Source organism: Tenebrio molitor, chromosome 1 (genome assembly GCF_963966145.1).
Source record: "Tenebrio molitor chromosome 1, icTenMoli1.1, whole genome shotgun sequence".
NCBI lineage: Eukaryota > Metazoa > Arthropoda > Insecta > Coleoptera > Tenebrionidae > Tenebrio > Tenebrio molitor.
Window position 1 is genome coordinate 22,589,373 of NC_091046.1, and position 13,767 is coordinate 22,603,139.

Consider the following 13,767-nt stretch of genomic DNA (forward strand, 5'->3'; position numbering starts at 1 on the left):
TCGTATTTTCGCAAAATGACCTACTTGCATGAATACATGAAATAAACCTTAGAAAAACCTTACATTGAATTTAGCTCTAACACCAGGAAAAAGAAAAAAACTAGGATCATTACGGTACAATATCGTGTGATCAAATAACTTTCAGATCAAGAGTGCTTTGGATAGTCATTCGACACATGTATTTAAATCGAGCAAGCACATAGATATATTTACTTTACATCTTTGATTTCTAAAAAAAATTGAGAAAAATCAACCGACACTATTGTTAATGACAGATTTATTCTACTTTTAATTCTACAATTGAAGCCACATGATACAAATTTACTAATCGGCCTTTGTTTTGCATTGTTAACATTTAATTTATTTAATTAAGACTGTTTTGAAATAGAAAATTACATTACTTTATTCGCAGTATTTGCTAAATAAATGAATGACGTTACAATAATAAGGTAAAATACAAAGCAATAATCTACTATGTACTCGTACTTACTTTACCATCAAGTCTTTGTTATAAAAATTATAGAGCGTTAATAACTCACAAAACTTACTTTGATGGATGCGCAAATGTGTTGCTGTTAGTCTGAGAATGCTTGTTTTATCCATCCTTTTGGCACTTCTTGCAACCATTGGTACCAAAGTTGCCAATTCACCTATGTATGAATTCAGCTTGTCTCTTCTCATCTTTTCCGCCCTATTTCGTATCTCCCGGCTGTTACTAAAAAAACATAAAAAATTAGATGTCGCTGTTGTTCATATAGTGCTAGTAATATAAATGAAAGTGGAAAGCACCAAAGAGGTGAAGAAATTTTAATTAAACTTGGGAAGTACACATGATTGTATCGTGTGAGCAAGAAGTAAGAACAAGCGATATTATGGCTCCTCCAATAAAATTGACATGTTTAAACGTGGCATCTAAATTTTTAAACAGACAAGTAGAAACTACAGCTTTGACAATTAATTTATTGGCGTAATTTTAAAAATTTTGTAGAAACTACAGCCTTGACAATTAATTCTTTGATGTGATTTAAATTTTTTCTAAGATTCTTAGTAGATATTTACTTGTAATTTGCACCACGGCTGCACACGTATTATAGGTCAATTAACGGTCATTTATGTTTGTTATCTTTAAGGTGATTTTTTACAAATTTGGGATGAATGTATTTTATGTTTCGACCGAAAACACTTTTTAAAAAAATAATAACTTTATTAAACACAAGTTACAAAATTAGATACGAATACGACAGTGACAGTGTCGTGCACAAAGATGGTAAGAAAAAATGCCCCCGTGTGGACGTTACGTTTGTCTTATATAGGGAGTGATAATAAAAAAAAGAAGATTAACGACTAAGTGACATCCACACGTTTACAGAAAGTAAAAAAGAAATGACATGTGAACCAAATCTGAGTAGGCAAAGTAGTAATATGATACAAACGAAATATTGAATTTTTAGATAACTGGTGGGAAAACTAAAGTTTTACAGTAAAAAGTTACATCTGCGTTAAAAGCAAAGAAATAAATCAGCTTAAATTATTAGGGTCAGGGTTAGTTATCACTTCGTCCGGGATGGTGCACTGTGGGAAACTAGCTTAGCACTGCACTGGGATATAACACTCCTCCCTCCGTAAGTCTCTTCTTCACCTGGTGGAGAAGAGTCAGAGTCTCCTTTTTGTGGACAATGACGCCAGCGGGATATCCCTTTGGTAGGCGACCTCTTCGGAGTGGTCGTCAATTTCGATTCGAATTGAGGGTCTGCTCGAGATGTTGGACCTTATGTTGCAATAATTGAAGATCTGCGGGCAACAGGAGCCAGGACGAGGGGGACCATCGTCAGAATGTGAGCCAATAATTGCGACTACGACGATAATAGTGATGATAGCAAATGTGCTGAGATGTCGATGCGCAAAGGATTCTTTCCCAAGGTTGTCCAGTTGATCCTTATACTGATTTAACTTGAACTCGGCAGTTTTCAAATCATCTAGGTTTAACGTGTTGATTTTCAAAGGTTTCAGTTGATGACGTTGATTAAGTGGAGGTGTGAAATTTTCGCAACAATCGTAGTATATTGAAGGAATAACATCAGCTTCCGAATAATTTGAAAAATTTTCTTCTTGGGCGTGAACTTGGATTGAGCCAATGAAAGCGGTGCATCTAGGTGCCATAGTTAGAATGCTGTTTTGATTAATAAATTCAGCCCTTGGACCTCCAGATGAACAAGTAATTGGCAGGTTTTTGATAGTGATGATAATCCATTTGTTGGTCTTGACTTTCTGGACGTTGTAATCTTCAATATCTAGTAGTACTGGGTAGCATTTTTCGTTAGCTGTCAATCTTGTCAAGACTTCGATTTCGCAGGGTGGATTTTCATAAAGGAATGGAATTAAATCCGAACATAACAAAGTTTCTTCTTGAAGATCTTTACATTTCTCTATACTGTTAATTTTTAAGTATTGTCTATTATTGTCAGATAGAGCAACATACTTCGATTCAAGAATTATTGTATGAAACAAGTTTGTTTTCGAGTCTTTTGTTGGAATTGAATACAAATGATAGAGTGGATATTTTTCCTTTTCTATGAGTGGAATTCTCAAAATAAGGACAATTCTTTTGTTTGTTTGATATGCTTGTAAAGTTATTAAATTTGTTAAAACTGGAAGTGCATAAACACTTGGATGCAAAGGAAAATTGTTGTGATCTAAATTTTGTGATGTTTGACTTCTTAATTGGTTCAAGAGATATTCCGGTTTAATAATAATTGATGGATGCAAAACCTTTAATTTTGCAAATGTAATGCTCTCAATAATATTGTTTACCTGAGATTCGATAAGAACTAGAGATTCTAACAACTGTTCACAAGTATTAATTAATTTCAACTGATTATTAAAATAATAATTATTCTCCTCGATTTTATTTATTTCATCTTCGATAATTTTAAATTCATCGTTAAACATTTGTTCATCGATCTGCAACTTTTGTATCGTATAATTAAAATTTTTAATAGTTGAAGTGGTTACTTGGATTTGTTCCTTAATTAAATTTTGAATTTCCCTATCGTCCTTTTCTAATATCTTATTTCCTTTTTCTGATTCTCTAACATAATCTTGTTGATTAAGAGAATAATTTAGCTTATTTGCTTTAACGTGTGCGTCAAATCTTGTTCTTGATTTTTCTTTGTTCCTTTGTTGATTTGCAACGACTTCCGGATATCGATATGAGATTAAATTATTTTTATCGCGTACAAATTGATTTTGTGTTTCTTGTGATGTTATAATTTCGTTTTCGGATCGTATGTGTCCGAAAATTAATTCTTGTGGAGTGAATTTTGTTGATTGACTTCTATTACGAGTATTATTGTGGGATGTAGTAACGAAATTTAAACCTTTCAAAACATTTTCCTTTGAGTGATCGTTATGATAAGATCTTAAGGAATCTGATAAGGTAGAGTGAAATCTTTCGACTGATTCATTCGATTGAGGTTGTGCTGTTGAACTAAACTCGTAAGTGAAATTGTAACCATCATCATTAGGTGATTTTTGATAAGGTTGGTTATTAAATTCTAATCCTGAATATGAATAGATTTGTTTAGGTGTCGTATCATGTCTAAGGAAAATATCTAAGTTATTGCAAACATTCTCTGCAGTTTTACTTGTGATTTCAACCGGGTCGAAGTTTACAACAGGAATAATTAATTCTTTTTCTACCGTGGAAACATTCGCAATAGTAGTGTCCAATTTTTCATTATTATCTGTTACGATAGAATTTGGAATTTTTTCTTGAGAATCACGGTTTAATTCAGAACAAATATCTTCATTAAAATTTGGTTTTATGTCGATTGTTTGTACGGTACGAGGTGGTAATTCAACTGTATTTTCTCCTTTATATTGATAATGTAAAGGGATATCTTTAAAATTTGTTTTTAATAAGTTTTGTTTAAGATCTATTATACAATCAAAGGTAGTAAGAAAATCTAATCCTAAAATTGCATCAAATTCAATATCAAGATCTGCAATGTAAATTTTGAACAAAGTATCACTATCATTGAATTTTTTGTAGAAACTTTCGTTAATCTTTATATGTTTGTTTAAGATCCCTTGAATTTTAAAATTTTCTTTATGCTTTTTAATATTTTGTGGTACTATACATGGTTTCATTATTGAAATTGCAGCACCAGAATCGATTAAAAATTTGTTGTTATCTTTACTTATAATGTAAACTAGTTTAGAATTTTCAAGAGAATTTTCAAGGTTTAAAATTTTGTGGTATGAATGACGTGGATAATTTTCTTTAGGGACAATTTTATTATTGACCTGATTATGAAGAGATGGTTTTGAACTTTTGAAATTCTTTAAATAAGTAATGTTTTCTTCCTCAATTAAAAATTGTTCCGCTTGTTCTAGTGTATTTGGTTTTTGACAACGAATTATTGAACCTAGTGGATCGCTGAGACCCGCTAAAAATGCTTTCAACGCTATTTTTTCATGCGACGAATTTAATGCGTTTCGAGCTGCTTGATTTAATTCGTTGTTCAGAGCTACGCTGCTTCTAATTTTTGTCAACAAGTTCTCAATGCGTTGTGCAAATGCTCTAGGAGTTTCGTTAGATTTTTGAAAAGTTGAGGTCAAATCGTAAAGTAACCCTTCCGTGTCACGACAATCACCGTAATGACTAATTAGTAAATCTTTGATGTCGTTCCATTCTCGAAGTTGTCTGGATGAAATAAACTTTCTTGCTTTACCGACAAGCTTACTTTTAATAATAAAAATTAATGCATTTTGTTGATTATCGGGAACATTCTCAATTGCAAAATTAACCGCTTCGATAAAATCGAACAAGGTACTCTGATCTCCGTCGTATTCGGGAATCATATCTCTTAAATCCTTTAAGTTGAATCCGGCCATTGTTTATAATTAGAAAATACAATTTTCTTACAATTAGACAAAACGTCAAAATATGTTGCAATATAGCAAAAATAATAAACAAGTACTACTTACAGTACAAGAGAAATCGTTTTCATCGATGCTGTCCGGGTGGTTTCTTCTTTCCAAAGCCCAGGTACTAGCTGTTCTTGATTTCTTCAAATTTTCTTTGGCGATTCTTCTTCAAGTAGTGTACAAGAGGTTTTCTCGCTTCTTCCCAGGAATTAGTTTCGCAAAGATTCGTTAATTCGCACTAAAGTATTAGAACACAAGACTAAATTTTTATTTAATCCGTGCGAATCCTACTGACTGCGCCAATTTTATGTTTCGACCGAAAACACTTTTTAAAAAAATAATAACTTTATTAAACACAAGTTACAAAATTAGATACGAATACGACAGTGACAGTGTCGTGCACAAAGATGGTAAGAAAAAATGCCCCCGTGTGGACGTTACGTTTGTCTTATATAGGGAGTGATAATAAAAAAAAGAAGATTAACGACTAAGTGACATCCACACGTTTACAGAAAGTAAAAAAGAAATGACATGTGAACCAAATCTGAGTAGGCAAAGTAGTAATATGATACAAACGAAATATTGAATTTTTAGATAACTGGTGGGAAAACTAAAGTTTTACAGTAAAAAGTTACATCTGCGTTAAAAGCAAAGAAATAAATCAGCTTAAATTATTAGGGTCAGGGTTAGTTATCACTTCGTCCGGGATGGTGCACTGTGGGAAACTAGCTTAGCACTGCACTGGGATATAACATGTATGAACACAATGTATATTTCTACATTTTTAAATGTAAAAAACAAAATTCAGAAAGTGTTGTATATGTATGTACATTACCAGATTTTGCAAATTTTTCTTCAAATAAATATAAAACCTTCTATCATTTGGCGCAATATTCAATGATAAGACGACTCTGAATCTCAAAGATAGAGTTTATTTTTTAGGCTGCTTTTAAAAATGTGACCTATAGCAACAAGCACATTTTTGTACAGTAACGGAAACAACTTTAATGACAGAAAATGGTATTAAAACAAGCGTCAATCAAGACGGCTAGGGAAAATAAATTTTTAGTTGCAATTTTACAAACAGTTTGACAATTTATCAGTTTGAGAAAAACAACTAAACATGTACAGTTGATTGCAAAAACGGGAACTGTTAGATAAAAACTGAGACATTTTTGCAATTACCTATTTCATATTGTGAAACCTTCTTACGAGCGATAGGTTAGAACTATGGTCAAAATTCAATGACATTTTTAAAAATTATTTGCTAGGTATTGTCAAGTAGACAATTAACTGACAAATGGACAAAACCAAATTTACATTAGGAAAATTTTCATTTCCCGTTTTTTCGAAACCAACTCTAACCAAACACAAAAGTCAAAACTGTGTCTTTAGTTGCACGAATACTTTAACAAAATTTAAAAGATTCAGCAAGTATTGAAATTATCAATAACTTAACAGAAGCGATTTCAATAACTGCCGATTCCTGCAGAATACTTTATTTCGATTTACAGGGTGAGCAACAATAACTGTTTCAGTTGGCAATAAAAAAATTTACATACAATTTTCAAGACTGAATTGTACCTATTTCGGTTTGTTTTATTGACATTATTGACAACTGGTATACATTTCAAATTTAAACGTCTTGGTTTTTGTAATCTTTTATTAATAAAATGGTTTTCTCGTTGGAACATGACATAAAAGTCACCAAAAATCACCAGAATTTATTGCCAACTCAATCATTACTTGTTACTCACACGGTAGAAAGGAGTTTGTAGTATTTTTCGATCTTTCATCAAAGCTATCGCTACTGTCTAGATGTAATTACTCATAATCCACCTTTTGACAACAACTTCCTTCTCCAAGTCACAAAAAATCTCAATAATTGACCATTGACCATTAAGCCCATCATTGCTGAATTTTCTGATTCCTTATTTATACTCGGAGAAAATGTTTCCACTCAAAAAAAGGGAAATTTAAACTACATTTCTTTCTTAGCAATGAATTTGCTTCAGAAATTTGTATGAAACATCTGATACAGAAGTTTTAGAAGAGCTTGTGTGTCAATTTATGACTTGCGTACATTTTGTTCAAAAATTTTTATATTATTATACGGCAGCATTAAACAAAACAAAAATACAATGCCGAAAAACTGCAAGTATTGCACTCAATTTGAAGGCATTATCTGTGATAACTTCTCACGGGATGATAAAGATCTGATTTGACCAAAGATTATAAACAACAGGGTTTCATTAGACTTGCAGACTTTTTATCAGAAAAGCAAGCAAACAATATTCTCGTACAACCAAAAGATCAAAAATGCTAGACATTTTTACGACATTACGACACCTTTATTAAATTTAATCATGACTCTAATTACCTTGGTGACGAATTCATCTACTTTTGGCAGGCTATAATTGCATAAATCTATATCGTTTTATGTTTACTTTGATCACGACTCTAGTTAACGGCAACCTCAATAACGATGCCGTGATACGGCCCTCTGTTGTTACTTAATTTATAAATGAACACTATTAATTTATTTCTATTAGTAAGAATATTTATCTTTAAGCGGTCGAAAATCGCACGTTTGTGTATCTCTATAGAAACGGTTAAAGTGACATTTTTTTTCTGAGCGGAGTAGAAATACTGCAAATCCTAGGAGTAAAGAGTCATTATAAATGTTTGTAACAACTAGTGGGCGTAGCCGCGCACAGCCACCTACGATGGGACAATCATTTATAATGACCCTGTATAAGGTAATTTGAAACATTTGTAACGATTTATTTATCAATTACAATTATCAATTACACAAGATATTTAATAGTTAATAACGAAATTATTACCCAATATTTAACCGGTTTCACTGTGGTGTCGCTCCGAGTGGGCGTGTCATCAGATGTCAAAATCAAAAATAGCTTTAAGAGCGAACTAGGAATTAGGGCTGTCTTACAATTTGAAAATTTAGGTTTGAAAATTGCCATTTTACTGCAAAGCTTCGGTTTCCTGCAAAGCGGTACCGTAATTTGACGGCCATCGTCGGTGAAGTAAAGTACGGCCGCTTTAACGGCGAACTTTATTGTAAAGTAACGACGAGAATATCGTCTATCTCGTGGAAGGCGTACAACTGAAAACAGCTTCGGCATCTTATGTGCATATTTTTGCATTTTCTTTCAACTTATTGTTGTTGCTCCCGAAACAATTGATAAGTTAATTACATGTGCTTGTATTTTGCACAATATTTTACGTGAAGCCAAAGTGCTGGCTCCATATCAAGCTGCTTTGGATGATCCTATGCCTCTATCAAGGCAAAACAGTACTAACCAGTAGAATTTCAACACTGGACCACCGCACAAAAACGTGCTAGCAATATCCCACCATACAGAGCGGCCGCTTCCGATAATACGGTGGCGTACTTTCACGAAGTGGTAGGGCCTAAAGTTTCATTCACATTGGAATAATTAGTGTTGAAATTAGCAAGTGAAATTAACGCAGAAATTATTATTATTATTATTATTATTAACATTGAGCGGAGCGGAGATCAGTGATGATCTATTAGCTCCCACGCAAAAATAAAAACTTTAAAGTTGATTGTCCACTCTGCTTTTAAAAACATTTAAACTGACCGCACTTACAGTTTCTTCAGTAAGCTCATTCCAAGCACCTCTATTTGGAAAAAAATTGCGCCTGACGTTGGTGGTGCAACATTGCATTTTCAGTTTAAGTTTGTGACCTCTCAAATGTGAATTGTCAGTCAACCTGAACAATCCTTGGAGGGAACTGTATTTTGCGATGTTAAAAACTTTAAAATGACTTTAAATGTCCAAATTAAATCGCCGCGCTTTCGTCTCTTTTCAAGTGGTAACAATTTTAATCTCTTTTAATTAGTACATTTAGTAGTATTCACAATGAAAAATTAAGCAAAGTAATTAGTGGGATCCGCCATCACAGGGATATTGATGCATTACAGGGAACTGCTACGCTAAAGTGCTAAAAATTTGGAACAATTTGGATTACAAGGTAACAAGGGTATTACTTAATGTTAAAGTAAGTTGCAATGGACGAGAAATTTATACATTTATGTTATGTTTGACGACACTTTGACATGTACAGTTGCGGAATTAAAATTTCGGGCAGTATTGTCATTTTCATAGTGTAAACTCTAAAACAACCTTTACGTTAATATAACCTCATTTTTTACTCTTGTCATGTTGATTTATTTACATTAAAAAATAGTGATTTGTGGCATAATAATAGGTAGGCAGCAGGTGAAAGCGATGATTTCATTACACCCATTGCAATTAACTCAAAACCCAAAATTCAAAAACCGACTGTGTGACCGACACAGAAAAGTTTAATTTTTGAATGTCAGTCATGATGACAGTAAAAGGTGGTTTACAGAGGTTTTGTTGAAATGACAGAAAAACGCTGCCCGAAATTTTGATTCCGCGACTGTAAAACAAAATTTTCAAATTGCGCATGCGCGTAACCAAAGTGAACTTACTAATTTCGCGACAAAGTTAGAAGTATACAAACTTTTCCGTAACGTGCAAAGTAGACGTACTAATTACAAGCATTGTGAATGCGTCCATGCAAACGCACTTGTTATACTTCTCGTGTTAATTGAGAGTACTAACTTTACGTACTAATTATTCCAATGTGAATGGAACTTAACGCTCTGGAGGAAAACATTGGCATTTATAAGCACGCCCCCGTTTTTTTGTGACGTCATTTGCCGTCAAATTACGGCCGCTATTTTACGGTACCGTTTTGTAAGAAACCGACCGATTTCTTTTTTGTGATCCGCTTGAAGATAAAATAGGGGCATATGCAAGTTGTCTCTCGTTAATCCTTTTTTCCCAAGTCTTGCAAAAAGGTCAGAGGCGAGTTGTCTCCCGTGCTTTAGGTAAAGGCATTAGGTTTACGACTACACTAATTGCATTTGGATGCATTGAAATAAATAGCTGATAGATTATTATTTAAGGACGAACGAACAAATACAAATTCTAGAAAACACGCTTTATAATTCAAAGTTATGTATAATTATAATAAAAAAATACATACTTCAAGAATACAAATATACATATAAAAATGCAATATTTATAAATAATATTTATTTATTTATTTATTTATTTATTATGACATAAATACATATTTGGACATCATCTTCATTTAATCAAAGAAAGTATAACTTCCATTACTGTTTTTATGTTTATTAATTTTTATGTGATCTACTCGGAAGTGTCTATTTGAAAATTAATGAGGATATCTATTGGCGATTTCGGCTACCGTTGGGGGCGCCACTGAGCGCGCACGTGGCGCGCACTGTTGCCAGATTTCAAGTCATACCTAAAGTCACTAAGTCAACACACTATTAGCCGTTCACGATTGTTGAATTGGGCGCACTCGAATTCCCGTCTGACTTATTTCTTGTCATAAAGTAATGCAAGAATTCCCGTCAGTTGATTATCAACTGATATAATCCATAACTTGAGTTCCCATCAAGGGTAAAAGAGCGCTTCAATCCCTTACTTACCTACCCCTCTAGTCGTTGCCAGGTACCATTATTGTTTACCATTACGTGGACCAAAAAAAATGTTTAAAATTTTAAAAAGTTACAAATACCATGTGATCAACAATTATATACTTAGATAAGGGGCGGCTGTGACTTTGACTGTGTCAGATTTTTCGTATTTTTGCTAAGTCAGCTAATAAACCTCAAACAACTGTCACTATTAACCGAATTTTAACGCAAAAATGGTTTTTATTTCAGAACATAGAAGATTCATCATTGAATCTTACTTTCGTAACAGTGCTTTCAATAACCAAGGTTTTTTTCTGACGGGAATTCGAGTCTAGAATTTCGGGTGCATTTTAACCTTGACGGGAATTCGTGTGCAGGCCTATGTCGAAGCCCAGGTATAAAATATTATGCTGACGGGAACTCGTGTGCACCGGTTGAATTTACCCAGAACTGCCCTACAAATATGTATGGTTCATTTCAATTACAATTTTACGATTATTGTTCCTAATGCCTTCAATTATTTAAAAAAATGTAACAACCTGGGAGCAGTGTTCGGTTGAATTATAACCTAAAATTGATTTACTATGACAAATCACAATACTGCCAACTAAAATGTCAGATTTTCATAGATAGTCCGAAATTGAAACAATCGTGAATGGTATATACGTGTTAAGGTAGCGCCATTAGTGATTTTATATATCTATCCTTGTCGTACAATAAACTCAATCTGGGGATAAACAAAACAGAGTCACGTTTGAAAACTTTGAAGTGTCACTAACTGTCAATAATTGTATCTTGCTTTTCAAGGGCCAATTCACTAGTTACCTCGTTAAACATCTATGCTGATCAAGCTTGCAATTCTAACAGGCAACTCTTCAAAAATAAAGATATTTCAACTGGTGTGGTAATTTTCTTTTTGGATTCAGGCAATTACCAATCAATCAATCAATTTCGATACATCTTATGAAGATTTCTAATTAATTTAAAAAATGTCAGCATAATGCATAACCTAACAAAATTCCCTGAAATTGATGTGTTCCTCGTCGCACTTACGACATTTGCATTTGTTATCTTTGTTCCACAATAAGCTCACGCCGGGAATGTAATGGCGCTACCTTAACACGTGGTGTGTTGATCTAGTGGCCTTAGTCATACCCCGCACGATCTGGCTTATGTTTGTGCATTGTTTTGTTGTTGGTTTTACGTGAATTTGCAGATTTTGTGATGGTTTTCATAAGGTTACACAAAATTTTAGCTTATTTAGAGACAACAGCAGAACGCAGATGTGTTGTGGAAGGCGAAGAAGTGTTGTGGTGTTATTAAAGTAGTGGAAACAAGGTAGGAAATTTTTGGATTGTGTCCACAAACAAGTGGCTTGAGTAGTGCTCCACATGAAATTAGAAGAGACAGTTATCTGTTAACGATAACAACGTCGAAGTAGACTATTTTAGCTGCAGCTGATTTACTTGCAAACATATTTCGCCGTGTTTATTGTCCAGGTTGTATACATTTTTTGTTGTGAGTGGCAAAACACCATGGCCCAACAATTTTTATTGTATTATTTAACACATTTTATGTATACCGGGTGTAGAATGGATTTTGGTACATAGGCACTTTACGTGTAAAAGTAAAAATCCTCGATTATTGGCTCCCCTAATTATTTTAGCACAAAGTCTTAAATACAAAAGTTGTAGAGTTTTAAAAATGGTTCCCAATTCTTACTTTTTTTGTTTTTTAAGATCTTCCGGAAGTTCACAATAATGGAAAAAAGAATTAAAGAATTTCTCAAAATAGCAATAGCTGGGAAGTGTAACCGAAGTGACAACCAAAGATGACAATGTACGAGTATGATATTTAACATAATTGGTCGCTCCGGATAGAACACAGGAAATGTTGCTTGCATGTCTCTAAAAGACAATCCGGACTAATACCATTTTACGAAGTTGACTTTTTTTTCTTTGATAAAAGAGTTCATTCTTTGTTGAATAAGCAAACTCGTTACGTTTGTCAAAAAATGAACTTTATTGTTGTCGGGAGTCATGGCTATTACTATTTTATCGGTAGATTTTTAATATTTAATTTTTCTTGTCTAACAGAACCAGAAGGTGTTAGAAAATAATTAGAAAAGGATTTAGGTTTTTTTTACTCTACAACTTTTGTGTTTAAGGTTTTGTTGGAAAATAATTAGGGGAGCCAATATCAAAGGATTTTCACAATTGCACGTAAAGTGCCTATCTACCAAAATCCATTCTACACCTTGTATATGTATGTTGTATATAAATACCGAGAGATCATTTAAAAAATAAATCGAGTTTGCTTTGGAGCCTATGCTATAGCATGGGTTGCCATAGGTAACGCGCCGACTCGATTTATTTTTTAATTGATCGCACCGTATAAATCATGTAAAAATATAACCTTAAAATACTATTTAACCTGCAAATGTAGTTTTCTAAAGTGTATTCCAGAGACCCTCATATAATTAGATGAACGTTTTCTCATTAATAAGTTTGAAAGTGATGAAGCATCTTTCAGTAGTAAATTTAGAAGCAGCAAACCATATGGTTTCTGATCTTAAATTTAATAAACTATCAACAGCATTACGTTCATCTTCACAAAAATCAGATATGCTGTAATTTGTGACATCAGATTCTTCCTTTAACATTTGTCTTTTTCTTCCTCTACAACTATTCTCATTTGTTTTTTGAGAAAATGTTTTCGTAGGTAAATTTACAGAAGGAATGGCATTTTCTATCAAACGGGATTTTTTGGTCTCTGGATGTGATGCGTAAATAAATCATTTCAAAATATAACCTCAAAATACTATTTAACTTACAAATGTATTCTTCTCTTTTAAAGTGTTTTCCACAAACCCTCACATAGTTAGATGAAGGTTTTCCCATTAATAAAGCATTTTTTTAACTACTAGTCTTAGAAGGCGTCATTATTGAATCTCGAACTGAACCCAGAAGTAGAATTTCTCTCCTACTAGTTAATAAGTTTTCATTATTAACCAGTGGTTAATAATGAACAGCCGTCACCTAGCAACGAAAGATTTTCTTTGATTTTATTGGTTAACGTAGACAGACGATTTTCAATTTTCATAGCAACCGTTGAAAAATGAGAACTCGGATCGTCGCATCGGACAAACACATTTAATTAATAATTACTATTAGAAAGGGTTTTAACGTATCTAGTAGTGAAAAAAATAATATATACACCACTCTAGAGAAGACAATTTTAAGCCTCGCTTCTTTATTACCTCGGCTTAAAAAAATGTCTTCTCTGCCTTGGTGTATAATTACTGTTCCCATGCT

The 13,767-nt window shown here is 33.2% G+C and overlaps 1 protein-coding gene across 8 annotated transcripts in view; it reads right to left on the bottom strand.

The window, feature by feature from the left end:
- The window catches only part of LOC138126175 (basic helix-loop-helix ARNT-like protein 1), a 247,641-nt gene that overhangs the window by 110,461 nt on the left and 123,413 nt on the right, over nucleotides 1-13,767 (bottom strand). For all 8 annotated transcript variants that reach the window (XM_069041888.1, XM_069041919.1, XM_069041915.1 and 5 more), the window contains one exon: nucleotides 549-715. In XM_069041888.1, coding sequence (XP_068897989.1) covers nucleotides 549-715 — 167 coding nt within the window. The remainder of the gene's footprint in view (nucleotides 1-548; nucleotides 716-13,767) is intronic.